We start from the raw sequence: 27,697 nt of genomic DNA on the forward strand, positions 1-27,697 counted from the left end.
CCACTTCACACTTATCTGTGTTGAACTCCATCTGCCACTTCTCAGCCCAGTTTTGCATCCTATCAATGTCCCGCTGTAACCTCTGACAGCCCTCCACACTATCCACAACACCCCCAACCTCTGTGTCACCAGCAAACTTACTAACCCATCCCTCCACTTCCTCATCCAGGTCATTTATAAAAATCACGAAGAGTAAGGGTCCCAGAACAGATCCCTGAGGCACACTACTGATCACCATCCTCCATGCAGAATATGACCCGTCTACAACCACTCTTTGCCTTCTGTGGGCAAACCAGTTCTGGATCCACAAAGCAATGTCCCCTTCGATCCCATGCCTCCTTACTTTCTCAATAAACCCTGCATGAGGTACCTTATCAAATGCCTTGCTGAAATCCATAAACACTACATCTACTGCTCTTCCTTCATCAATGTGTTTAGTCACATTCTCAAAAAACTCAATCAGGCTCGTAACGCACGACCTGCCCTTGACAAAGCCGTGCTGACTATTCCTCATCATGTTATGCCTCTCCAAATGTTCGTAAGTCCTGCCTCTCAGGATCTTCCCCATCAACTTACTGTTATGCCTGTGCCCCAACTCTGAGGGGCCGAAGGGTCCAAAGTAGCCCCCTCCTTTTTGAGAATCGCAAGATCGCTATTAATTCAGGTCAGGAGACCCAGAAAGTGAGAGAGAGACGTTTGGAATGTCCTGGCCCTCAGCTATACAAAGCCACGGGAAACGGCCATGGTCTCTTGGAGACGGAATTGTGTACTGAGTACTGTACTTCATGGAAGCCCTCAGGGAATGATCAGAGGGGGTTGGTGGAGGGATTGCATCATCCCGACCTGATTGACATCTGAGACCCTGTGAGTCAGGATAAAAGAGGGTCTGGGGAACAGCCCCTCAGACGCACCAGAAGAAAAGCTAGAAATCCTGTAACGGCATAATAGCGACAGCCGGTGGAAAGCCCACGTGCGTCCTTTTCCATTTGCCTCGGAATTGGTGGGCCTTACCACGGAAGCACGGCTTTAGCTAAAACAAAGGAGAAATCAGCCCCAACGACTCTCGAAGGATTGACATCATAAAAGGAATGGGCAAGTTTTAAACTCTCTCTCTTGACTCCAACCAAAGGCTGCAGCCTGCATGAACTTGAGTGACTTTTATAATTCCATTGGACAATACATTATCCCCTAGACAATGACAGAGCTATTTGTTAGTGATTATTATTATACCCGCGCTTTTAGACTTAGTAGTGACGACGTATATTATCTGCATGTTTGCATTGATATTATTTTTGTGTATTCTTAATCAATAAATACTGTTAAAAATAGTACCATCAGACTTCAATGGACCTCTCTATCTTTGCTGGTAAGTGACCCAGTTACGGGGTACGTAACATTACCAACCACTGAGGTAAGACTCACTGGTCTATAATTTCTTGGTCTATCTCTACTCCCTTTCCTGAATAAAGGAACAACATCCGGCACCCTCCAATCCTCCGGAACCTCTCCCGTCCCTGTTGATGATGCAAAGATCATCGCCAGAGGCTCAGCAATCTCCTCCCTCGCCTCCCACAGTAGCCTGGGGTACATCCCGTCTGGTCCCGGTGACTTATCCAACTTGATGCTTACCAAAAGCTCCAGCACATCCTCTTCCTTAATATCGACATGCTCAAGCTTTTCAATCTGCTGCAAGTCGTCACTATTATCACCAAGAGCCTTATTAATTAAGTACCTCTGCTATTTCCTCCTTTCAATACAATGAGTATCCTTGGATGTTAAGGTCCCAGCTATACTCTTCTTCAGCCAGTTTAGTAATGTCCGGTCAGTCTCTGCTACAACTTCATCCACCTTATTCCGTATACCACGGGCTTTCAAATATAACACCTTCAGCCCTGTATTCACCCCTTTGGATTTTGTCCGCCTCATCCTGTTGACTGCAGTATCATTTGCCCCTCCTTGCTTGGCATCTCACTACAGATTGATTCTGTCTGTGCATCCAACCCCCCCTTTAGCACTATCACTCCAGTTCCCATCCCACTGCCGAATTAATTTCAACCCGCCCGAACAACTCCAGCCAGCCTGTCCGCGAGGATATTGGACCCCCTCGGGTTCAGGCGTGACCTGTCATACCTTCCCCAGAAGAGATCCTGATGACCCAAAAATTTGAACCCCTGCCCCCTGCCCCAGTTCCTCATCTGTCAAATCACCCTATTTCTACCGTCGTTGGCACGTGGCACAGGCAGCAATCCAGAGATCATAACCCTGCAGGTCCTGTCTTTCAGCTTTCTACCTAACTCCCTAAAATCTCTCTTCAGGACCACCTCACCTTGTCTACCTTTGTCATTGGTGCTGATATGTACCAGGACTTCTGGCTGTTCCCCTTCGCCCTTGAGAATGTCACGGACATGATCCGAGACATCCCTGATCCTGGCACCAGGGAGGCATCATGCCATCTAGCATGCCCGCGGAACCTCATCTCTGTTCCTCCGAGGAATTTCCTGACAACACTGCAGGTCTCTTCACCCCTCTGCTGTTCTGAGGCACAGCGCCAGAGACCATATGACAATCACAGCACGGAAACAGGCCATCTCGGCCCTCCTAGTCCGTGCCGAACTCTTAATCTCACCTAGTCCCACCTACCTGCACTCAGCCCATAACCCTCCACTCCTTTCCTGTCCATATACCTATCCAATTTTACCCTAAATGACACAACTGAACTGGCTTCTACTACTTCTACAGGTCAAGTTTGCAGAGACTCGGTCACTGTAGCTCCCCTCAGTCGGTCGTCCCCCTCGAAAGTTTCTAAAGGTTATTTTCGAGGGGAATGGCCACACGGGTACTCTACACTGGCTCTGCATTTCCCCTCCTTCTCCTGACAGTCACCTGCTTCCGGCAACCTCAGGGTGACTAGCTCCCTGTAGCTCCCATCTATCACCTCCTCATTCTCCCGTACAAGTCGAGGGTCATCCAGTTCCTTGATACGAGTTCTCAGGAGCTGCAGCCTGGTGCAGGATGTGTTTATCCGGGAGGCTGGAGATCTCGCAGTCTTCCCACAGCCCCACACACAGAACAAAATTCTGCCCCTGGAGGCAGTCCCACATGACGGACGAGGAGTGAACAAATAAAGACGCGGAGAGGGAAGCTTACCGAATACTTTACCTCTTCTTACACGCCTCCGGCGTTGATTGCCCAACTCAGGGAAGCCAGAACTCGAAGGTGGTGGGTGATGGGGAAGAGGAAGGGGGGTGGGATCTGCCCCCTTCCATTCCAGTCCCGATGATGAGTCTCAGCCCAAGATGTCAACTGTTTCTTCCTCACCACGGCCTGACCTGCTGAGCTCCTCCAGCATTTCCTGTGCGCGTTGCTCTGGATTGATTTCCAGCATCCCACAGAACATCTTCTTTTCAGGTTTCCAGCGCCTGCAGTTTTCCTTTTGATTTCCAACGGCTTTCTGCCCCGCCGTCCCTCCTCGAAAACTCAGCCCAAGGGGCGTAGCTGAGTGCAGGCTTGTCGGGGAAGAGGAAGGGAGGTCGTTACTGAAAACGCGAAGCCCGAAGGGCCACTGGAGTCCGGAGGTAGTTGCCCAGGTCTGAGAGTCCACCGGGAAAGTTGAAGGCCCGATATCTGCAAATCCCCCAGAGAACGCGGCCTGTCCCGGGGTCGGAGGACCGCGTCTGTGTGTGTGTTGTGACGGAGGAAAGAGGCTTGCTTCGACATTATTTTGCTGCTCAGTCTGTTTCGGTGTGGTTCCACTGGACCTTCCGGACAGGACAGGAACGTTTGGCCACTCTCGTGGGCTACCCTCAGTGTGCCCTGGGTTGTTAACGCAAATGACACGATTCAGGTATGGTTCAATGCACACCATAAATAAATCTGTATCCCAAAGGAAAAGCCTGAGGACAAACTCACCAGGGGAGGGGGTGCTGAGGGCAGACTCACCCAGAGAGGGGGCAAACTTGCCAGGGGAAGGACAGACCGGGTGCAAACTCACTGGGGGGGGGGGAGGGCAGCAGAACAAGGGAACTCTCGCTGGGAGAGGGGCAGAGTGAGGGCAAACTCGTCACCTGGAGGGAGGAGCAAACTCGCTAGGGGAGGGGCAGCACCCTGGAGGAAGGACATTAACTGGAGGGCAATGATTTGAGGCACAAGATTAGCAATGGGCAGGGACAAGAGGGCCAATAACTCCCTTCCTCCTTTCACGACAGACCTGGCAGGTTTACACAGAGTCGGTCGTTCCATGTGCAGAACGTCAGAATGGAGACACACACGTTTCAACCTACACCTAGTAGCCACTTTTATTGTAACTTGTACCTCCTGTACCTAATAAAGCGGCCACGGAGTATATGTTCATGATCTTCTGCTGCTGTAGCCTGTCCAATTCAAGGTTCGGCGTGTTGTGTGTTCAGAGATGCTCTTCTGCACACCACTGTTGTAACATTGAGTTACTGTCACCTTCCTGTCAGCTCGAACCAGTCTGGCCATTCTTCTCTGACCTCTCTCACTAACAAGGCCATTCTGCCCACAGAACTGATGCTCACTGAATTTTTTTGGTGTTTTTCCACACCATTCTCTGTAAATTCTAGAGACGGTTGTGCACGAAAATCCCAGCTCAGCAGTTTCTGAGATACTCAAACCACCCCATCTGGCACCAACAATCAAAGTCACTCAGATCCCATTTCTTCCCCATTCTGACATTTGGTCTGAACCTCTTGACCGTGCCAGCATGCTTTAATGCATCGAGCTGCTGCCACACGATTGGTTGATTGGATACTTGCACCGACAAGCAGGTGTACCTAGTAAAATGACCACTGACTGGACAAACTAGGAGAAATGCAATTTATTTAAAAACTGAATGCTAGGAACAGTTCAAGTTTGTCGTGAATGTAATTTGCTGGTCTCTCGTTAATTCGATTTCTTCTTTACTTGTAAAAAAAAGTGAGGCCTTTTCGTCTGGAAATTAAAATGTATTCCAGAGGGACTATGCCACACATTACCCAGATCTGAAGCGAGATTCAGCTTGCCCAACCAGGGGTAGACTCGAACGGCTCCGGCAGTGAGAGGCTAGGTCACTTTCACAGTATATATAATATATATAGATGGATGTGCGGTAAAAGAACAAAACATTTATAAAAAAAGGTTGTCAGGTATTCCCATGCACTCTCGGACCATCCACGTTCCCATGGGGTGACTCAGTGGCCTTTTCTCCGCCCTCCCCACCCCACCGGGGGTGGGAGGGCAGAAGGGGGGCCCCCCCTCAGTGGCAGCAGCCCCCACAGTGCGGGCTGCCGTGCCGGTGGGGGTGCTCTCCGAACTTGGTCCTCCGGCTCAGGATCTCGTAGGAGCAGTCGTCCGTGCAGCAGCCAGAGAGGCTGGGCGAGGACTCGTCGATGTCGAACCTGGGGAGGAGGGAGAGAGAGCGGCAGGGTGAGCACGTGGCCTGGCAGGGCGGGCTGCCTTCGGTGCAGGGAGCCCCCGCTTTATGTACAGAGGGATCCATAGCTCTCTGCACAAGTGGATGGTGGGAGAGACACACCGGCTTTCATCGGTCGGGGCATTGAGTATGGAGAACAGCACACGACAAAGAGAGATAGAACAGTACAGGCCCTTCGGCCCCCAACCTTTTAACCCACTTCAAGATCAGTGTAACCCTTCCCTCCCTCGCTTCTATCATCCACGTGCCTGGCTCTGACGTATCACCACCCACCACTCTGCACTGAACAAAAGCTACTCCCGACATCCCCCTACAGATTCCTCCAATCACCTTAAAATTATGTCCCCTCGTATCAGCCATTTCCACCCTGGGGAAAAGCCTCTGGCCGTCCACTCGACCTGTGCCCATTATTGACATGTACACCACTGTCAAATCACCCTCCCTCACTCTAAAGAGAAAAGTCCCAGTTCGCTCAGCCTCGCCTCATAAAACATGCTCTCTAATCCAGGCAGCATCCTGGTGAATCTCCTCTGCACCCTCTCTAATCCAGGCAGCACCCTGGTGAATCTCCTCTGCACCCTCTCTAATCCAGGCAGCACCCTGGTGAGTCTCCTCTGCACCCTCTCTAAAGCCTCCACATCCTTCCTACAATGAGGTGACCAGAACTGAACACAATAGTCAAATGTGGTCTCGCCAGTTTCGCAGAGCTGCAACGTTACCTCACAGCTCCCGAATACAAGAGCCAGGATGTCACGTTAGGTTCATGTGTGCAGTTCTGAACATGGCGCCTTTGGAGAGGGAGCAGATGCTCACCAGGATTAAAGTAGGAGCTACAAGGACAAGCTTCGGGAGTGAACCCCGAGGGAAAAATCCGGAGCTGGAGTCCCTGAGGCAAACCTAAGTTGAGTTCAATGCTGACTGGCAACTCGTGCGACGCTGCTGGTGGCAAACTGTGTCGGTCTCTGCCGTTCCCTTGGGTTCATCAGGAGGGTGGAGGGGGGAACCCCTCGCTCTCCTCATCGTTCTGCCCCGGCTTGTGTATCACTTGGACAGTTAAGATGGAACACCCATGGGTGACCCTAACCGACAGAGGGCCTCAAAAGTGTCAAACAGTAGAGGATTTAGCTTCAAGGTAAGAAGTTAAAAGTTTGAAGGTGATTCGTGATGGAAGTTTTTTTTAAAAAACACGGAGGGTGGTGGGTGTCTGGGACAGGCTGGCAAGGATGATGGTGGAGGCAGATAAGACAGTGGTTGTTAAAGAGGCTGTTAGAGAGACACAGAATGTGCAGAGAATGGATTCGTGTGGATGCAGAAGAGCCCTTTTCTGTTGATCATTGTCAAAAAAGACAAGATTAAATCCACTGTGTTTCAATGTTGTAAAACAATAAAACGTGAAAACTTCCAAGGGGAGTGAATACTTTTTATAGGCACTGGTAGATGGGGTCGTAAAGGGAGCTTTTTGCACATTGGCCTTCATAAATCAAAGTACTGAGCACAGGAGATGGGATGTTGAAGTTGTTGAGGCCTGGTTTGGAGTATTGAGTGCAGTTTTGGTCACCGACCCACAGGAAAGATGCAAATAAGGTTGAAAGGGCGCAGAGAGAATTGACAAGGATGTTGCCGGGTCTGGAGGACCCGAGTTAGAAGGTGAGACTGAATAGGTCAGGGCTCTATTCTTTCAGACGTAAAAGATTGAGGGGAGATTTGATGGGGGTATGCAAAATTATGAGGGGTATAGACAGGTTAAAAGCAAGCAGGCTTTTCCACTGGGGTTGGGTTGGATGACAACCAGAGGTCATGGGTTAAGGGTGAAAGGCAAAATATTTAAGGGAAACATGAAGGCAAACTTCTCCGGAGGGGGGTGAGAGTGTGGAACAAGCTGACAGCCCAAGTGGTGGAAGCGAGCTCGATTCCAACGTTTAATAGACAATAGGTGCAGGAGTAGGCCATTCAGCCCTTCTAGCCAGCACCACCATTCACTGTGATCATGGCTGATCATACACAATCAGTACCCCGTTCCTGCCCTCTCCCCATATCCCTTGACCCCGTTATCTATAAGAGCTCTATCTAACTCTCTCTTGAATGCATCCAGAGACTTGGCCTCCACTGCCTTCTGGGGCAGAGCATTCCACAGATCCACCACTTTCTGGGTGAAAAAGTTTTTACGCATCTCTGTTCTAAATGGCCTACCCCTTGTTCTTAAACTGTGGCCTCTGGTTCTGGACTCACCCATCAGCAGGAACATGCTTCCTGCCTCCAGTGTGTCCCATCCCTTAATAATCTTATATGTTTCAATCAGATCCCCTCTCATCCTTCTAAATTCCAGTGTATACAAGCCCAGTCGCTCCAATCTTTCAACATATGACAGTCCCGCCATTCCGGGAATTAACCTTGTGAACCTACGCTGCACTCCCTCAATAGCAAGAATGTCCTTCCTCAAATTTGGAGACCAAAACTGCACACAATACTCCAGGTGGGGTCTCACCAGGGCCCTGTACAGCTGCAGAAGGACCTATACTCAATTCCTCTTGTTATAAAGGCCAGCATGCCATTAGCTTTCTTCACTGCCTGCTGTACCTGCATGCTAGCTTTCAGTGACTGATGTACAAGAACGCCTAGATCTCGTTGTACTTCCCCTTTTCCTAACTTGACTCCATTTAGATAGTAATCTGCCTTCCTGTACTTGCCACCAAAGTGGATAACCTCACATTTATCCACATTAAACTGCATCTGCCATACATTTGCCCACTCACCCAACCTGTCCAAGTCACCCTGCATTCTCATAACATCCTCCTGACATTTCACACTGCCACCCAGCTTTGTGTCATCAGCAAATTTGCTAATGTTACTTTTAATCCCTTCATCTAAATCATTAATGTATATTGTAAACAGCTGCGGTCCCAGCACCAAACCTTGCGGTACCCCACTAGTCACAGCCTGCCATTCCGAAAGGGACCCGTTAATCACTACTCTTTGTTTCCTGTCAGCCAGCCAATTTTCAATCCATGTCAGTACTCTGCCCCCAATACCATGTGCCCTACTTTTGCCCACTAATCTCCTACGTGGGACTTTATCAAAAGCTTTCTGGAAGTCCAGGTACACTACATCCACTGGCTCTCCCTTGTCCATTTTAAGAGAAGTTTGGGTAAGTACATGGATGGGAGGGGTATGGAGGGCTACGGTCCCGGTGTAGGTTGATGGGAGTGAGCAGTGTAAATGGTTCAGCACGGACAAGATGGGCCAAAGGGCCTGTTTTTCCTATGACTTTATGTGCAGGACATTTGTTTTTGAGTGGCGGGTGCCTGGGAAATTGAGCTGGTGAAGGGATCTTTAACAGAGAAGCCGAGAGCTTACAGGGAAACATGGGCTTGAGCTAAGAGCCGGCATAGGTCTGAGAACTTTGAAGCGACTCAATCCCGACATCTGACTTACTGCAACGCCTCTCGGAAGAACTGATACGCGCCGCTGTTGTGTTTAAATACCGTCAGCATTACCTTCTTCATCTGCGTGCTGGGGAGAGAGCAGAGGGCAGCAGTCAGCGCCAAAGCACCTTGGACCGGCGGTCACACAGCAGGGTCACGGGGGTGGGGGGGGGGAGCGCCCGGTCTCTGCAGGGAAATGGATGGAGGGCGGCGCGCGTTCCCCGGCTCGTCCGCGCGGCCATTACCTGTTCGCTAGCAGCTGGAGTATCTGCATCAAGAACTTCCCCAGCCCTTTCCTCCTCACCCGCGCCTCCAGCTGGACTTCGTAACTGCAAAGATTCAAGATTGTTTAATGCAGTTCCCAGTACACAAGAGTAAAAGGAGAACACGATTGTGACTCTCTGGGTCCTACGCAGCACAAAAACGTGACTCCAACAGGAGATAATAAATAGTGGTGGTTGGGGGACTGTGGGTGTTGGATCCGACAGCTTAATTCTTGCATTAGATGGTTTAAATGTCATTTTCTTTTCAGAGTAAGTCAGTTATCTGCTTGTGTTTAAGTTGCCTTTACGTACACACGTGGAATGGTTCAACTTAATGTTGGTATATCGTATACAACCTGAAATTCTTACTCTTCACAGACGCCCATGAACCGTGAAACCCCACAGAATGAAACATCAGAACCCTCCCCTTCCCCACACGTGTGCACCACCCCCCCATGCCCAAACAGGCAAGCAACAGAAGAAGTCCCCCACAGAATCACTGATCTAGAACCCATCAAAAACTATAGTCCATAGACCAGCAACTTGGTTTCTGTAACAGGCTCTCTCTCCCTTCCCCCAACCCAATACCCAGCACTCCAGACTTTTCCCCTACCCCCAGTGAGGGAGACAGAGACAGAGACAGAGGCCACTCCTGCAACAGAGACCAGCAACTTGCTGTTCCGATGTTACAACCTTCCATGTCGCTTCTCCAAGCCCCTAGACTCGGGAACCAATAGGCTCTCATTCCGAGAGGTTGGGGAGGGGCAAGGGGCGGAGGGGGCAAGGCGGGGAGGGGGAGTTGGTGGGAATGAGCTGTGGGGAGAGATGGGGGAAGAGGGGAGATGATGGGAAGGTGTGGAAGGGAGGATAAGGGGGGATGGTGGGAATGAGCTGTGGGGAGAGATGGGGTAAGAGGGGGAGATGGTGGGAAGGAGGTGTGTGGACAGAGGGAGGGGAGAGGGGCAATGGTGGGAAGGAGGTTTGGAGAGAGGGTGGGGGAAGAGGGGAGAGGGTGGAAAGGAGGTGTGGAGAGAGGGTGGGGGACAAGGGGAGATTGTGGGAAGGTGGTGTGGAGGGGAGAGGGGAGATGTGGGAAGGTGATGTGTGGAGGGCAGAGGGGAGTGTGGGAAGGTGGTGTGGAGGGGAGAGGGGAGATGTGGGAAGGTGATGTGTGGAGGGCAGAGGGGAGATTGTGGGAAGGAAGTGTGGAGAGAGGGTGGGGGACAAGGGGAGATTGTGGGAAGGAGGTGTGTGGAGGGGAGAGGGGAGATGTGGGAAGGAAGTGTGGAGAGGGTGGGGGACAAGGGGAGATTGTGGGAAGGAGGTGTGAGGAGGGGAGAGGGGAGATGTGGGAAGGTGATGTGTGGAGGGGAGAGGGGAGATTGTGGGAAGGAAGTGTGGAGAGAGGGTGGGGGACAAGGGGAGATTGTGGGAAGGAGGTGTGTGGAGGGGAGATGTGGGAAGGAAGTGTGGAGAGAGGGTGGCGGACGAGGGGAGATTGTAGGAAGGAGGTGTGGAGAGAGGGTGGCGGACGAGGGGAGATTGTGGGAAGGTGATGTGTGGAGGGGAGAGCGGAGATGTGGGAAGGAAGTGTGGAGAGAGGGTGGGGGACAAGGGGAGATTGTGGGAAGGAGGAGTGGAGAGAGGGCGACGGACGAGGGGAGATTGTGGGAAGGAGGTGTGGAGAGAGGGTGGCGGACGAGGGGAGATTGTGGGAAGGAGGTGTGGAGAGAGGGTGGGGGATGAGGGGAGATTGTGGGAAGGAAGTGTGGAGAGAGGGTGGCGGACGAGGGGAGATTGTGGGAAGGAGGTGTGGAGAGAGGGTGGCGGACGAGGGGAGATTGTGGGAAGGTGGTGTGTGGAGGGGAGAGGGGAGATGTGGGAAGGAAGTGGGGGACAAGGGGAGATTGTGGGAAGGAGGTGTGGAGAGAGGGTGGCGGACGAGGGGAGATTGTGGGAAGGTGGTGTGTGGAGGGGAGAGGGGAGATGTGGGAAGGAAGTTGGGGACAAGGGGAGATTGTGGGAAGGAGGTGTGGAGAGAGGGTGGCGGACGAGGGGAGATTGTGGGAAGGTGGTGTGTGGAGGGGAGAGGGGAGATGTGGGAAGGAAGTGGGGGACAAGGGGAGATTGTGGGAAGGAGGTGTGGAGAGAGGGTGGCGGACGAGGGGAGATTGTGGGAAGGTGGTGTGTGGAGGGGGGAGATTGTGGGAAGGAGGTGTGGAGAGAGAGTGGGGGACAAGGGGAGATTGTGGGAAGGAGGTGTGGAGAGAGGGTGGGGGACAAGGGGAGATTGTGGGAAGGAGGTGTGTGGAGGGGACAGGGGAGATTGTGGGAAGGAGGTGTGGAGAGAGGGTGGGGGAGAGGGGAGATGTGGGAAGGTGATGTGTGGAGGAGAGAGGGGAGATTGTGGGAAGGAGGTGTGGAGAGAGGGTGGCGGACGAGGGGAGATTGTGGGAAGGTGGTGTGTGGAGGGGAGAGGGGAGATGTGGGAAGGAAGTGGGGGACAAGGGGTGATTGTGGGAAGGAGGTGTGGAGAGAGGGTGGCGGACGAGGGGAAATTGTGGGAAGGTGGTGTGGAGAGAGGGTGGCGGACGAGGGGAGATTGTGGGAAGGTGGTGTGTGGAGGGGAGAGGGGAGATGTGGGAAGGAAGTTGGGGACAAGGGGAGATTGTGGGAAGGAGGTGTGGAGAGAGGGTGGCGGACGAGGGGAGATTGTGGGAAGGTGGTGTGTGGAGGGGAGAGGGGAGATGTGGGAAGGAAGTGGGGGACAAGGGGAGATTGTGGGAAGGAGGTGTGGAGAGAGGGTGGCGGACGAGGGGAGATTGTGGGAAGGTGGTGTGTGGAGGGGAGAGGGGAGATTGTGGGAAGGAGGTGTGTAGAGAGGGTGGCGGACGAGGGGAGATTGTGGGAAGGTGGTGTGTGGAGGAGAGAGGGGAGATTGTGGGAAGGTGTGGAGAGAGGGTGGCGGACGAGGGGAGATTGTGGGAAGGTGGTGTGTGGAGGGGACAGGGGAGATTGTGGGAAGGAGGTGTGTAGAGAGGGTGGGGGACAAGGGGAGATTGTGGGAAGGTGGTGTGTAGAGAGGGTGGGGGACAAGGGGAGATTGTGGGAAGGAGGTGTGGAGAGAGGGTGGGGGAGAGGGGAGATGTGGGAAGGTGATGTGTGGAGGAGAGAGGGGAGATTGTGGGAAGGAGGTGTGGAGAGAGGGTGGGGGACAAGGGGAGATTGTGGGAAGGAGGTGTGTGGAGGGGACAGGGGAGATTGTGGGAAGGAGGTGTGGAGAGAGGGTGGGGGAGAGGGGAGATGTGGGAAGGTGATGTGTGGAGGAGAGAGGGGAGATTGTGGGAAGGAGGTGTGGTGGGGGACAAGGGGAGATTGTGGGAAGGAGGTGTGTGGAGGGGAGAGGGGAGATTGTGGGAAGGAGGTGTGTAGAGAGGGTGGGGGACAAGGGGAGATTGTGGGAAGGTGGTGTGTAGAGAGGGTGGGGGACAAGGGGAGATAGTGGGAAGGAGGTGTGGAGAGAGGGTGGGGGACAAGGGGAGATAGTGGGAAGGAGGTGTGGAAAGAGGGTGGGGGACGAGGGGAGATTGTGGGAAGGAGGTGTGGAGAGAGGGTGGGGGACGAGGGGAGATGTGGGAAGGTGATGTGTGGAGGAGAGAGGGGAGATTGTGGGAAGGAGGTGTGGTGGGGGACAAGGGGAGATTGTGGGAAGGAGGTGTGTGGAGGGGAGAGGGGAGATTGTGGGAAGGAGGTGTGTAGAGAGGGTGGGGGACAAGGGGAGATTGTGGGAAGGTGGTGTGTAGAGAGGGTGGGGGACAAGGGGAGATAGTGGGAAGGAGGTGTGGAGAGAGGGTGGGGGACAAGGGGAGATAGTGGGAAGGAGGTGTGGAGAGAGGGTGGGGGACGAGGGGAGATTGTGGGAAGGAGGTGTGGAGAGAGGGTGGGGGACGAGGGGAGATTGTGGGAAGGTGTTTCCCTGCCCACTTCGGCTTCGATCAACTCAACAAATGATTCGGAAGCAACAGGTTTCGTGTCTCTTGCCTCCAGGAAGAACCTTGGATTTAAACACCAGAATCCATCATGGGTTAGTGGCTGGAGTGTTGGTCAGCCTTGCTCCTTGGGGAGTTAGTCACTGCTCCTTACGCCTCTGGCGTTTGGGGCACCGGTGAAGATCCTCCATCCCCGTCGGTGTTCAGGGCTTCCTCCATCGTGTCAGTAGCTTCCTCTCGGTTTTCATTCCTGTCAGTCAGGCAAGTCCCGGGTGGAGACTCAGGGATACCGTCACACTCCGATTCTTCACGGCTGTTTCCTAGTTTTTTGATCAGTCAGGGTTGTTGGCCCTTTTGGCTCATTGGCCTTCTCAAATCAGAGTAGCGGGTACAGGAAATGGGATATTATGTTGGTGTTGTATAAGATGCTGTGTGGCCTACTTTGGAGTATTGTGTGCAGCTTTGGTCACTGACCTACAGGAATGATGTAAACAAGTTTGAAAGAGTACAGAGAAAATTTACAAGGACGTTGCTGGGTCTTGAGGACCCGAGTTACAAGGAAAGATGGAATCAGTGAGGACTTTATTCCTTGAAATGCAGAAGGTTGAGAAGAGATTTATAGAGGGACACAAAATTCTGCGGGGTATAGATAGGGTAAATCCAAGCGGGCTTTTTCCATTGGAGTTGGGTGGGACTGCAACTAGAGGTTATGGGTGAAAGGTGAGAAATTTCAGAGGAAGATGAGGGGGAGCTTCTTTGGTGAGAGTGTGGAACAAGCTGCCAGCGCAAGTGGTGCAGGCGAACTAGATTTCACAGTTAAGAGAAGTTTGAATAGGCACATGGAAGGGGGGGGGGGTGGTATGCAGGGGTGGTCCCAGTGCATGTCGATGGGAAGTTAGTTTAAATGGTTCAGCAGAGACTAGATGGGCCGAAAGGCCTGCTTCTGCGCTGTATGTCTCTATATGACACCGTACAGACGATGCAGTTCCAAGTGTTTTACAATGGGATGGGTTACGAACACGAAAATCAAAGACAAAACAAAAAAAATGAATAGGTGTTGAGCTGGTGTTTAAAAGTGTCAGCTGAGTCCATGTTCCTGATAGTTTTAGGTATTGAATGCCACAGTTCAGGAGCGTAGTTCAAAAAAAGCTGACCTGCCAAGTGTCTTTTGAGGGAGATTGTTTAAAGTTAAAGAGACCGGCAGAAGAAGACCTGATAGCTCGAGCAGGACTATGAAACGAAAACGATTTCTGTGATGTACTTCAGTCCCAGGTCATTCAGATCTTTAAAACAAGTAAAAGAACTTTAAAATCAACTCTGAAAGTCACAGGAAGCCAATGCAGAGTAGCTGGGATGGGAGTGATACCAAAAGGGGGGCAAGCTCTCTGCGGGTGCCTCGATGTAAATAAAGCCAGTCTTTACCTCCCGGGGGTGGGGTGGGGGGTGGGGGGAGAGGGGAGGTTTCCTGCGGTTACCATACCAGTACAGAACCTCCTCCCCACAATCCACGTCGAAGCGGAAGTGGGAGAAGGCGGCCGGCTGCTTGCCCCCTCCGTCGCGGGCCACCAGGTACCAGGCGCGCTCGTCCGTCATTTCTTCCCGCTTCTCGCGATCCTTCCAACCCCACTCGCTCTGCTCGTACCTGGAGGGAGAGCGGAGTGGCAGCGAGCTGGCCGGCCTTGGGACACGCCCCCCCCTCCCCGCACCCCACCTCCCCCCACACCACCACCCCTCCTCCTAAACCGTCTACAGCACAAAGCAAACACGTCAGGCAGTGGGAACGCAGCCGGCTGTCCCCGTGCCAGATGCCCGGGAGCGTGTGATGGGATGAGAACTGGCTTTATTTTTCAAACAAGATATCTTTTATTACAAATGCAGTACCTACAAAGATATACAGACAACTGTGACCAACACAATTACTGTACTGTTCTATTGATGATGGCACCGATTCCCTGCGGAACCCAATGGTCCCGGAACGCCACTATGGTTGCTGTGGACAGTGCCAGCCCCTCTCAATGGTTACCCGAGCACGGACACACCCCCTAAAAATTGCCAGGCAGTCTGCCTGGGCAGATCCCACAGCCACCCACTTCCAGATAGCTGTTATCGCCAGCCCCGGGAGCAACTTGACAAAGGCACCCTCATCCCTCCTTGCTCCCCTCCTCACAGGACGATCGCTGAAGTGTAACCAGAAGGAGCAGCCCTCACAGACATGCAGAAAGGGGCTGCAGCCTCGTACACTCCAGGTACATGTGGTACACGGTCTCCTCCAGCCTGCAGAAGCGACATGTGGCTGGCAGAACCATGTACAAACCAAGGAACTTGTTACAGGGAGCAGTCTCCACCCCCAGGTGCATGGGAAGAACTCCCTCGTAAAGGGACTTCCACTGGGGACCTCTCTCAGCCACAGGTGGAGACACAGACTACCATGGCGTGTCGGGACGGTGGACAAGGGCTAGGAAGTGGAGGGAAGGTGCTGACGGGTTGCTGCACCGGGCAGTCAGTCGAGGGGTCTCGGCTAACGTCACGTCTTTGCACGTCTCGCTCCCAAGGCCAGAATGCTGCCTACCCCACCCGTGTCCTCCGAGCACCGTTCCAGGGCGCAAGGAAGCTTCGCACCCCTGTTCATCGTCCAGCCACCGAAACGGGCCGCCGTCACGGACCGGCGCAGTTTGGCGACGCGACAGCCCGAAGCGAGAAATCGAGGCAGCAGCGTATGCTGATTAAGTCCTGGAGCGAGTGTTGTTCCGGGATGGAAGAGCTGGGAACCTCCGGCAGTTTGTCAGCTCCTGCGGCGTCAGCAGATGCCGTTGGTCCAGCCGCCCTGAGGTTCCGGGATTCCGACTGGAGCTGGGTCACATCGCGGACGGTCCGGGCCAGCCTGTAAACAGCACGCTGCACAAGGGATCCAGTCAACAGTCCACAGTCCCCTTCGGCATTCCAACGCTGGGAAAAGCTCCGTCGATCTTGAAGAATTCCCAGGTTGAGATGCCCAAAATGCTTCTGCACTGGCCCAGAGACAGGACGAGGCAGGAGGAAGGGGAGTTGTCCAGACGTTAGCCAGAGAACAACGGTAATTCTCTCCCTTCTTTTGGGGTTGGCAGCTCCCACAGCAAGAAGCCACGCAAAAATGCAGTCAGACCCGTGTAAAAACTCCAGGAGAAGCCCCCACACTGAATCAGCCACTCACTCAGACATTCGGGACACCCTCCGCACCTCCTCCAATGTATCTGACAATCTCTCTACAGCAGTTTTCCTCATTTTGTCCAGCACAACAAAGCAGTTCCACGCTATCTGGAGTGTGCAATGGGACGCTGTGGAGGGAGATTCACTCTGTGTCTGAACCCGGGAGTGTGTGATGGGACGGTGTGGAGGGAGCTTCACTCTATGTCTGACCCTGGGAGTGTATGATGGGATGGTGTGGAGGGATATTCACTCTGTGTCTGACCCCGGGAGTGTGTGATGGGACCGTGTGGAGGGAGCTTCACTCTGTGTCTGACACCGGGAGTGTGTGAAGGGAGCTTCACTCTCTGTCTGACCCCGGGAGTGTGTGATGGGACGGCGTGCAGGGAGATTCACTCTGTGTCTGACCCCGGGAGTGTGTGATGGGACGGTGTGGAGGGAGCTTCACTCTGTGTCTGAACCCGGGAGTGTGTGATGGGACGGTGTGGAGGGAGCTTCACTCTGTGTCTGACCCCGGGAGTGTGTGATGGGACCGTGTGGAGGGAGCTTCACTCTGTGTCTGACACCGGGAGTGTGTGAAGGGAGCTTCACTCTCTGTCTGACCCCGGGAGTGTGTGATGGGACGGCGTGCAGGGAGATTCACTCTGTGTCTGACACCGGGAGTGTGTGAAGGGAGCTTCACTCTCTGTCTGACCCCGGGAGTGTGTGATGGGACGGCGTGCAGGGAGATTCACTCTGTGTCTGACCCCGGGAGTGTGTGATGGGACGGCGTGCAGGGAGATTCACTCTGTGTCTGACCCCTGGAGTGTGTGATGGGACGGTGTGCAGGGAGATTCACTCTGTGTCTGACCCCAGGAGTGTTCGATGGGACGGTGTGGAGGGAGCTTCACTCTGTGTCTGAACCCGGGAGTGTGTGATGGGACGGTGTAGAGGGAGCTTCACTCTATGTCTGACCCTGGGAGTGTATGATGGGATGGTGTGGAGGGATATTCACTCTGTGTCTGACCCCGGGAGTGTGTGATGGGACCGTGTGGAGGGAGCTTCACTCTGTGTCTGACACCGGGAGTGTGTGAAGGGAGCTTCACTCTCTGTCTGACCCCGGGAGTGTGTGATGGGACGGCGTGCAGGGAGATTCACTCTGTGTCTGACCCCAGGAGTGTTCGATGGGACGGTGTGGAGGGAGCTTCACTCTGTGTCTGAACCCGGGAGTGTGTGATGGGACGGTGTGGAGGGAGATTCACTCCGTGTCTGACCCTGGGAGTGTGTGATGGGACGGTGTGGAGGGAGATTCACTCTGTGTCTGACCCCGGGAGTGTGTGATGGGACGGTGTGGAGGGAGATTCACTCCGTGTCTGACCCCGGGAGCGTGTGACGGGACGGTGTGGAGGGAGATTCACTCCGTGTCTGACCCTGGGAGTGTGTGATGGGACGGTGTGGAGGGAGATTCACTCCGTGTCTGACCCCGGGAGTGTGTGATGGGACGGTGTGGAGGGAGATTCACTCCGTGTCTGACCCTGGGAGTGTGTGATGGGACGGTGTGGAGGGAGATTCACTCCGTGTCTGACCCCGGGAGTGTGTGATGGGACGGTGTAGAGGGAGCTTCACTCTGTGTCTGACCCCGGGAGTGTGCGATGGGACGGTGTGGAGGGAGATTCACTCTGTGTCTGACCCCGGGAGTGTGTGATCGGACAATTTGACAAATCAGTGCTGGCATACCAACCAAGACCATATCAACCTCGGCTTTAAATATCCCCAACGATTTGGCCTCCACAGCCGTCTGTAGTAATGAATTGCACAGATTCACCAGCCTCCGGTTGACGAAATTCCTCCTCACATCTGTCCTAAAGGGAGCCCCCCCCCCGTTAATCTGAGACGCACCCTCTACGGACCGCACCACTGAGCGACGGTTGGCTGAATTACCTACTGACATCTCTGTCTATCGCCTGACCGAGCGTCAGCGGCATGCAACGTCCGGGCTCTCACTCACATGGCCTGCATATTGGTCCTGGTCAGGTCCACGGCCCACTCCACGGTGCTGCTGTCCAGCTCTGACGCGCGCTTGCACTCGATCAGTACGTTCACTCTGGACGAGAGAGGACAGTGAGAGAAGTGAGGGCTGAAGAAAGCGAAGGTGGCAAGAACAGAGGGGGATGGGGGTTGAGGGGGTGGTGTGGAGGTCATAGTGCGCAGATTTCCCCCCTTCCCCCTCGGACAGGCAGTCATTTCCACTCCATCCCTGCTGAGATCAGTTACTGAGGCAGCATTCATCACCTACTAGCGGATGACCGGGTGCAGAAACAGTTAACCCCTGAGGTTACAGTCCGAGACACTCCTCGTTCGGTTAGTTACAGTATCTGCTCCCGATCCTGGTCTGGTCCTCAGTGGATTGAAACGTGCAGAGTGGCAAGGACTGCAGGATTGACGAGGCAGGGAATACTGGGAGAAGCAACTTCCTTCAGTGCAGCTTTTGTTTAGAGGGAAAAAAATATCAGTATACAGGTATCTTCTGATAAACAGGGACTGAGAGACACCAGTCAGTGTACAGATCTCCCCTGAGAGAGACGGACTGAGACACTGATCTGTGTACAGATGACCTGAGAGAGAGGGAATGTGAGATGCTGGCCAGTGTACAGATCTCCCGAGAAAGACTAAGGGACACCGGTCACTGTACAGATCTCCTCCAGACAGAGGGATTGTGAGACACCGTTGAGTGTACGAAATACCCCGTTGCTTTGTGCAACTCAAATGGGATCCCTTGAAAGAAATGAGAGCCTGGCAGGTGACAGTGGGGGTGGGTTTTAGGGCTGCAGGGAAGGTGGGGGGGGGGGGGGGGTTGATCAGCACTGGGAACATGCAGCACGAACGCCCCAACCTTACCCGTTCCTGTCGTATTTCCTGAAGGCAGGGAAAGGCGCCAAGGGATCTTCAAGCTTTAGGGGGGAAACAGGAGGAGGAGTTAAATTTCTCCTGTGATGCCCCACCCTTCCCTCCCACCACCCCCCCACCCCCCCCCCCCCGAGGCATGACCTGCCCTGAACTCTCAAAACCCACTGAGCTGGGGCAGCCGAACTAGAGAAAGCCAGCAGTCTGTCCTGGATGGCATGTTCTCATGGATAACCCCACCAACCATTCCCCACTGCAGGCGTACTAAGGCACAGAGAGCCGAGGTCAATTGCTCCCTCTCTGGCTGGGTCGCTACATCTCACCCTGGGGTGCCGTGGGTTGCAAAGAAGAGCAGGGGGTAAAGGCTCCCGCCAGTTGAGTGGGCAAAACTTGGAGGGGTGCCGGATTCCAGCGAGAAAGGGTGGGGGTGTATTCTCTCTCCCTCCTGCATCTGCCCTCTCCTTTCCCCACCCAGGTCCCACCTTGTTTGCCGACTCCACTTTGGCACAGATGGCGTCCATGGCCGCCCTCTCCTCCAACCTCTTCTGCTTTTTCTCTTTTGCTCTGGACGACTTTCTCTGGAGAGCCAACGCAAAGGTGGGTGGGTTGTCCGTCATCCAGACTCCCCCCACCCCATCTCTCACCTTGCACCCTGGCCCCTACACCCACCCTCTTTTCATATCCCTCCGCCCCGACCCTTATCCCTCATACTCCGATCTATCCCTCCCCTTCACCTACCCCTTTCCCATCCCTCTGCCCTCACTCTCCTCTCCCCATCCCCTCACCCCCACCCCATCTTCACTCTTCCTCCACTCCAAACCCTCCCCTCACTCCTCCTTGCCTCCCACCATTTCCGTCACACCGCCTACCCCTTCCCTCAACTCCTCCCCTCCAACACTTTTCCTCACACTTCCTACCTCTTCCCTCCTTTTGCCCCTCCAACCCTTTCTCTCACACCTACCCCTTTTGCCCCTCCAACCCTTTCTCTCACACCTACCCCTTCCCTCCTTCTTCCCTCAACTCCTCCTCCCCTCCAACCCTTTCCCTCACAACTCCTACCCCTTCCCTCACACCTACTCCCGTCCAGTCCCGCCCCCCCTCTTCCCGTCCCTCGCCGCCCACCCAAACCCCTTTTTTCCCCTCGTCCTGCAACTCTGCCTTCCCTCACCGCTCATCTACCCGTATCCGTAACCCTCCCTCCTTTCCCCCTCCCCTCACTCACTCACTCACCCCCATGGCGAGTTCAAAACCATCGGCCGCGGGAGGTCGACACTTCCGGTCCGTCCCCGCCGAACCTCCGCCACTTCCGGTCCGTCCTCGCCGAGTCCGACGCGTCGCCGGGCCCCCAGGAGGAGCAAGAGTGGCGGGGTAGGTGTAAAGGCTGGAATAAATGTACGTTATTATTTATTAACCTGTTAGTGGTTGTATTGCTTTGTGTTATTTGTGTGAGTCATTTGTACTGTGCTGTGCTCCTTGGTCCGGAGGAAGGTTGTCTCATTTGGTGGTATACATGCGTATGGCTGGATGAAAAATTTGATCTTCCTGTCTTCGCGTCTCCGGCGTTCGCTCATCATAACTGAGGAGCAGTTCACCCACCATGGGCTATGAACCTTGAGCTCTAAACCTTACCCTGGACCGTGAATCATGACCTCGAGTTCCTACCCTGACCTCTGACCCCTACTTTGGACCATGAACTTTGAAATCTAACTCCTACCCTGAACCACGTACCCTGACCTGCTTTCTGACCCCTACCCTGGGCTTTGAACCCTGAGCTCTACTCGCTATCTTGGACCATGAACCCTAACCTCTAACCTATTACCCGGCTTTCTGACCCCTACTGTGAGGCATGAGCCCTGGCCCCTGCTCTCTGACCTAACCCCTACTCTGCACTGTCAACCTTGACCTCTAACCCCTACCACAAACGAGAGAAAATCTGCAGATGCTGGAAATCCAAGCAACACACACAAAATGCTGGAGGAACTCAGCAGGCCAGGCAGCATCTATGGAAAGGGGTACTCCATCATTTTGTGCGTGTTCCTCTAACCCCTATGCTGGGCAATGGACCCTGAACTCTTGTTCCTAACATGACCTTGAAACTCCTAACCTGGTCCATGAACCCTGACCTCAAACCCCAGGACCGTGAACGCTGAACGTTAACCCTCTCTACAGGGCATGAACCTGTAATTCTCACTCAGGGTATGAACCGTGTGTCTCCCCTGTGGATGATGAGCCTATCATTCTTCCTCCCCCACTCCACCTATGAGGAACCTGCAGCTTCTCTCTTCCCTCACCTCTGGGACTCTCACCCCTTCTCTCTTCCCCAGGTAACTTTCCCCCCTCCACAGGTCTGATTCCTCAGTCATGCTTTTACCAGCCTCGTGGCGGTTAGCGCGATGCTTTTGCACCTGGGGTGTTGGAGTTTGCCGTTCAATCCGCTGTCTTCATTACATGGGTCTGTACAGCCCATCCCGTGACCGCGCGGGTTTCCACACACAGAACAGTCGGGAGAGTAACTGGTCACTGCAAGTCGCCCTGTGATTAGGCTAGGTGTGAAATCAGTAAGCTGCTGGGCAGTCTGCCTCGCTGGGCCCAAAGGGCAATTTCTACAAAGTATCACTAAATCATTTTAAAATAATTCAAAACTCTGAGGTGAAAAGGATTTGGGAGTCTTCGTGCAGGATTCCCTGAAGGTTAACTTGCAGGTTGAGTCTGTGGTGAGGAAGGCAAATGCAATGTTAGCATTCATTTCAAGGGGACCAGAATACAAAAGCCAGGATATAATATTGAGGCTTTATAAAGCAGTGGTGAGACCTCACTTGGAGTATTGTGAGCAGTTTTGGGCCCCTTATCTTCGAACGGATGTGCTGACATTGGAGAGGATTCAAAGGAGGTTCACGGAAACGATTCCAGAATCGAATGCCTTGTCATATGAAGAGCGTTTGATGCCTCAGGGTCTGTATTCATGGAATTCAGAAGAATGAGGGGTGGGGGGAAAGTCATTGAAACATATTGATTGCTGAAGGGTCTCGATAGAGTGGGTGTGGAGAGGATGTTTCCTATAGTGGGGGAGTCTAGGACGAGAGAGCACAGATAGAGTGGATGCGGAGAGGATGTTTCCTATAGTTGGGGGAGTCTAGGACCAGAGGGCACAGATAGAGTGGATGTGGAGTGGATGTTTCCTATAGTGGCGGAGTCTAGGACCAGAGGACACAGATAGAGTGGATGTGGAGAGGATGTTTCCTGTAGTGGGGGAGTCTGGGACCAGAGGGCACAGATAGAGTGGATGTGGAGTGGATGTTTCCTATAGTGGCGGAGTCTAGGACCAGAGGACACAGATAGAGTGGATGTGGAGAGGATGTTTCCTGTAGTGGGGGAGTCTGGGACCAGAGGACACAGATAGAGTGGATGTGGAGAGGATGTTTCCTGTAGTGGGGGAGTCTAGGACCAGAGGGCACAGATAGAGTGGATGTGGAGAGGATGTTTCCTATAGTTGGGGGAGTCTAGGACCAGAGGGCACAGATAGAGTGGATGTGGAGAGGATGTTTCTGATGGTATAAGACCAGAGGACACAGCCTCACGATAGAATGGCAATGAAGAGGAATTTCTTTAGCCGTAGAGTGTTGAATCTGGGATTCATTGCCGCAGGCAGCTGTGGACGTCATCACTGGATACATTTAAGGCAGGGTGATGGCTGGGATGCCCAAGCCTTATGCAGAGAACTTGAGTAATTTTAAGTATTACACTGTACTGCTGCCACTTAAAAAAGAACGAATTTTATGATGTGTGAGTGATGATAAACCAGATTCTGGTATGGGTCTCTATTGTGGACTGGGAGTGGGAAGGGGGCAGGGAGAGGGGGAATCATGGTCGGGAAAAGGGGGAAGGGAGGGGGAGGGAGCGGGAAGCACCAGAGAGATTCTGTAATGATCAATAAACCAATTGTTTGGAGTCAAATGACTTTGCCTGGAGTCTCAAAGATGGGTGTGTCTGCACCCCCACCACCCTTCTACCCATAGCGCTGCTTTGCCACCCGACCCACACCCCTCCCGCGGCCTCCCCCCTCTCCATTCCCAACATCCTTTGCTCCTGCCAAATTTACAAACCCGCTCGCTGCAGGTAGGCAGGTGACTCCCCCCCCACCCCTCCAGCAAACAGTCCATCAGGCACCCACTCACGCACGGAGAACAGGCTGGTGTTTAGCATGTGTCCAAAACTCTGCGGCCTCCTTCGCTGCTGCTCACAGGAGCCCAGACTGTCCAACGTCAGCGGGAGTATTCTGTGACTTGAAGGGCCCGTCGGGGACCTGGAGATTGTGGCTTCAGATCCAGCACTGTCTCCTGCCAGCGATGGCAGTTCAGTTGCAACAGTTGCCAGAAGGTTGGGTAGGCAGGTAGATGGGGGTGGGCGGGGGTGTGGAGGATATGACCCAGTGAAGGTTGGCAGAATAACAGTTCAGCATCAAATGGATGGGCCCAAGGTCCTCTTTCTGATCAAACTCTGCCCATGACCCAACTTCTTCGATTGTGTGTGTGTGTTTGGGCCTGTGTGGAAATGTACGTGAGTGACTTTGTATTTATGTGTTTGTCTTTGTGCGTGTGTGTGTCTGTGTGTCAGTGAGTGACTTTGTGTGTATGCACGTGTCTGTGTGTGTGGGTGAGTGTTTTTGTGTGTGTGTTTGTCCGGGTCTGTCTTTTTGTGTCTGTGTCTGGCTTTGTCCATGTGTGTCTGACTGCATGTGTGCATGTCTGTGTCTGTGTGTGAACCTGTGAGTGTGTCTGTATTTTTGAGTCTGCGTGTGTGTGTCTGTCTGTCTATGTTTCAGTGAGTGTTTTTTCTGTGTGAGTGTTTTGTGTGTGTGTGTGTGTGTGTGTCTGTCTGTCTCTGAGTGTCTTTGTATGAGTAACTGTGTGTCTGTGTCTTTCTGTGCCTGTTTGTGAGTGTGTGTGTTTGTGTCTGTATGTATGCATCTGTGTGTGAATGATTAACTTTGTGTGTGTATGTGTGACTGTCTGTTTGTGTGTGTTAGAGTGTGTGTGTGTGTGTATTTTTGCGTCTGTGTGCCTGGAGCCTATTGGTCCTGGCTCTTATGCTGCAGTTTGTGGTTGGGGTAACTCGGGTCCCCAATGATCCCTCAGGCCCTTTTTACACACCTGTCTGTGTAAATGTCCTGAATAGGGGAAGTTCACATCTGCAGATGTGCTGGGCTGGCCGTACCACTCTCTGCAGAGTCCTGCGATTGAGGGAAGTACAGTTCCCATACCAGGCAGTGATGCAGCCAGTCAGGATGCTCTCAATTGTGCCCCTGTAGAAGGTTTATAGAATTTGGGAGGCCCATACTAAACTTCCTCAACCATCTGAGGTGAAAGAGGCGCTGTTGTGCATTTTTCACCACACGTGAGTGTGTACAGACCACGTGAGGTCCTCCGTGATGTGTACGCTGAGGAACTTGAAGCTGTTCACCCTCTCAACCCCAGATCCATTCATGTCAGTAGGGGTGAGCCTGTCTCCATTCCTCCTGTAATCCACAACCAGCTCCTTTGATTTTGCAACTTGAGGGAGAGGTTGTTTTCTTGACACCACTGTGTCAGGGTGATGACTTCTTCCCTGTAGGCCGTCTCGTTATTATTTGAGATGAAGCCAATCAGTGTAGTGTTGTCAGCAAATTTAATTATCAGATTGGAGCTGTGGGTGGCGACACAGTCATGGGTATACAGAGAGTAAAGGAGGGGGCTCTGAGGGGCATCTGTGTTGAGTGTCAGAGGGTTGGAGGTGAGGGAGCCCACTCTGACCACCTGCCGGTGATCTGACAGGAAGTCCAGGATCCAGCTGCACAAGGCAGGGTGAAGGCCGAGGTCTCTGAGCTTCTTGTCGAGCCTGGAGGGAATCATGGTGTTGAATGCTGAACTGTAGTCCAAGAACAGCATTCTCACGTCAGCTTCCCTCTTCCCCAGATGTGTAAGGACGGTGTGAAGAGCTGTGGCTATTGAGTCATCGGTTGATCGGTTGTGTCAGTAGGCGAGTTTTAGGGGGTCCAGTGTGGGTGGCAGCAGGCTGCTGATGTAGTCCTTGTATTTTTGTGTCTGTGTGTTTATGTCTTTGGGTCTGTGCGTGATTGTGTGTGTGTTTTAGCAATCTGTGTGTGTTTGTGTCTGTGTCTTTGGGAGTGTGTGTATCTGTGTCTGTGTGTGAGTGTGTTTGTGTCTGTATGTATGACTGTGTGTGTGTGTGTCTGTATGTATGACTGTATATGTCTGTATTTGTCGGTCTGGGTGAGTATGTGTGTTTGTCTGGTTTATGCCTGTGCATCTGTGTGTGTTTGTGTCTTTGTGAGTCCCAGGTACGTGTTCTGAGTTTGTGTCTCCCTTCCGCAACGCTTACAAAGCTCTCCTCCGCCCACCGTGGGGAAAGTGGTCACATCTTTCTGCTGCCAGGGTCCAGGCAGAGCTGAAACAAGGGGTGGCCGTTGTGAAAACCGTCCACTGCTGACCCAACCGTTCAGCCTCCATGCTACAGGACTGCTTTGATAACGTCAACTAGGTTGTTTTCCGCGATGAGGATGTCTCCGAGTTCACGGAAGGGTCACAAGGCTTCATCTGGAAGAGCATCGAGGATGTCGGTCAGGGTCTACCCGAACCTGGATCAACAGCTCCGTGCGTACAGCACTACCCGTGTGAGACAGAGCAGACATTGCTGGTAACCAGCGGGAACTCGGGAAACGCAGCTACGATTTGCGCAAGGTCATCAAGGCAGCAAAATGACAACAAAGGGGCAAGATCAAAACCACAACTTTCCACCAACAGCGCACGCAGCTTATGTCTAGGTCTGCACACTGTCTCAGACTTCAAAGCTAAACGCAGTGGAGTTTCTAACATCACTGCCTCCGTCCCAGATGAGCTAAATCTGTTTTTACGCTGGGTTTGATGTCGCCAACACTGACTCCCGAGGAGAGCCACCGACGTGACCTGCACCTTGGTCATCTCTGAGGCCGAAGTACGCAGATGTTTCCGACGAGCGGCGAGTCATGAGGCCGCGGGACCGGACGGCCTCCCAGCGTGGATACTCAGGATGTGCGCGGCACAACTGACAGATTTCTTTACAGGTATGTTTAATCTCTCCCTCTTGTGATGCGGAGTGCCCTCCTGCTTCAAAACATTGTCCCTGAACCTAAAAAGACCAAGGCAACATGTCTGAACGACTGGCGTCCTGTCACACTCACCTCAATAATAAGCAAATGCTTTGAGAGGCTGGTCTAGTACATCTGCAGCTTTCTACCACCCACACAGGACCCCCTACAATTCGCTGACCAACACAACCGATCAACCGATGACTCAATAGCCACAGCTCTTCACACCGTCCTTACACATCTGGGGAAGAGGGAAGCTTACGTGAGAATGCTGCTCTTGGACTACAGTTCAGCATTCAACACCATGATTCCCTCCAGGCTCGACAAGAAGCTCAGAGACCTCGGCCTTCACCCTGCCTTGTGCAGCTGGATCCTGGACTTCCTGTCAGATCACCGGCAGGTGGTCAGAGTGGGCTCCCTCACATCCGCCCCTCTGATACTCAACACAGATGCCCCTCAGAGCCCCCTCCTTTACTCTCTGTATACCCATGACTGTGTCGCCACCCACAGCTCCAATCTGATAATTAAATTTGCTGACAACACTACACTGATTGGCCTTATCTCAAATAATAACAAGGCGGCCTGCAGGGAAGAAGTCATCACCCTGAAACAACCTCTTCCTCAATGTCGCAAAAACAAAGGAGCTGGTTGTGGAATGGAGATGGGCTAACCCCTATTGACATCAATGGATCTGGGGTTGAGAGGGTGGACAGCTTTGAGTTCCTCAGCATAAACATCACCGAGGATCTCGTGGTCTGTACACACTGGCTGTGTGGTGAAAATGGCACACAGACGGTTGAGGAAGATTTGTATGGGCCCCCAAATCCCAAGAACTTTCTACAGGGGCACAATTGAGAGCATCCTGACTGGCTGCATCACTGCCTGGTATGGGAACTGTACCTCCCTCAATCACAGGACTCTGCAGAGAGTGGTGCGGGCAGCCCAGCCCATCTGTAGATGTGAACCATTCAGGACATTTACACAGACAGGTGTGTAAAAAGGGCCTGAGGGATCATTGGGGACCCGAGTCACCCCAACCACAAACTGTTCCAGCTGCTACCATCCGGGAATCGGTACCGCAGCATGAAAGCCAGGACCACCAGGCTCCGGGACAGCTTCTTCCACCAGGCCATCAGACTGATTAACTCACACGGACACAACTGTATTTCTGTGTTATATTGACTGTCCTGTTGTACATAATATTTATTATAAATTACTATACATTGCACATCTAGACAGAGAAGTAATGTAAAGATTTTTACTCTTCATGTATATGAAGGCTGTAAGAAATGAAGTCAATTCAATTCAATTTTGTGTCTGTGTATGTTTGTGTCTCTGTGTGTCTATATATGGTTTTCTGTAAGTGTTTCTATGTTTGTGCATGTAGTTGTATGTGTGTATTC

At 53.0% G+C, this 27,697-nt stretch overlaps 1 protein-coding gene across 1 annotated transcript; it reads right to left on the reverse strand.

Moving 5' to 3' along the window:
* Window positions 1-4,822: 4,822 nt before the first annotated feature.
* Window positions 4,823-20,551, reverse strand: naa40 (N-alpha-acetyltransferase 40, NatD catalytic subunit). The gene is made up of 8 exons (XM_059955389.1): window positions 20,402-20,551; window positions 19,654-19,749; window positions 19,166-19,218; window positions 18,276-18,371; window positions 14,586-14,747; window positions 9,099-9,182; window positions 8,864-8,941; window positions 4,823-5,396 (listed from the first exon to the last, which is right to left on the reverse strand). The coding sequence occupies exons 1-8, from the start codon at window positions 20,405-20,407 to the stop codon at window positions 5,255-5,257; spliced, it is 717 nt and encodes a 238-aa protein (XP_059811372.1). The 5' UTR covers window positions 20,408-20,551; the 3' UTR covers window positions 4,823-5,254.
* Window positions 20,552-27,697: the final 7,146 nt, after the last annotated feature.

Source organism: Hypanus sabinus, chromosome 31, assembly GCF_030144855.1.
Source record: "Hypanus sabinus isolate sHypSab1 chromosome 31, sHypSab1.hap1, whole genome shotgun sequence".
Classification (NCBI taxonomy): Eukaryota; Metazoa; Chordata; class Chondrichthyes; order Myliobatiformes; family Dasyatidae; genus Hypanus; species Hypanus sabinus.

Excerpts from the sequence above, each read along its gene's own strand:
- naa40 (XM_059955389.1), bottom strand. Across the intron at positions 18,372-19,165 it reads AGGAAATACGACAGGAACGG|AGTGAACGTACTGATCGAGT; the intron begins GTAAGGTTGGGG and ends TCTCTCGTCCAG. Across the intron at positions 9,183-14,585 it reads GGGGAGGAGGTTCTGTACTG|TTACGAAGTCCAGCTGGAGG; the intron begins GTATGGTAACCG and ends GAATCTTTGCAG.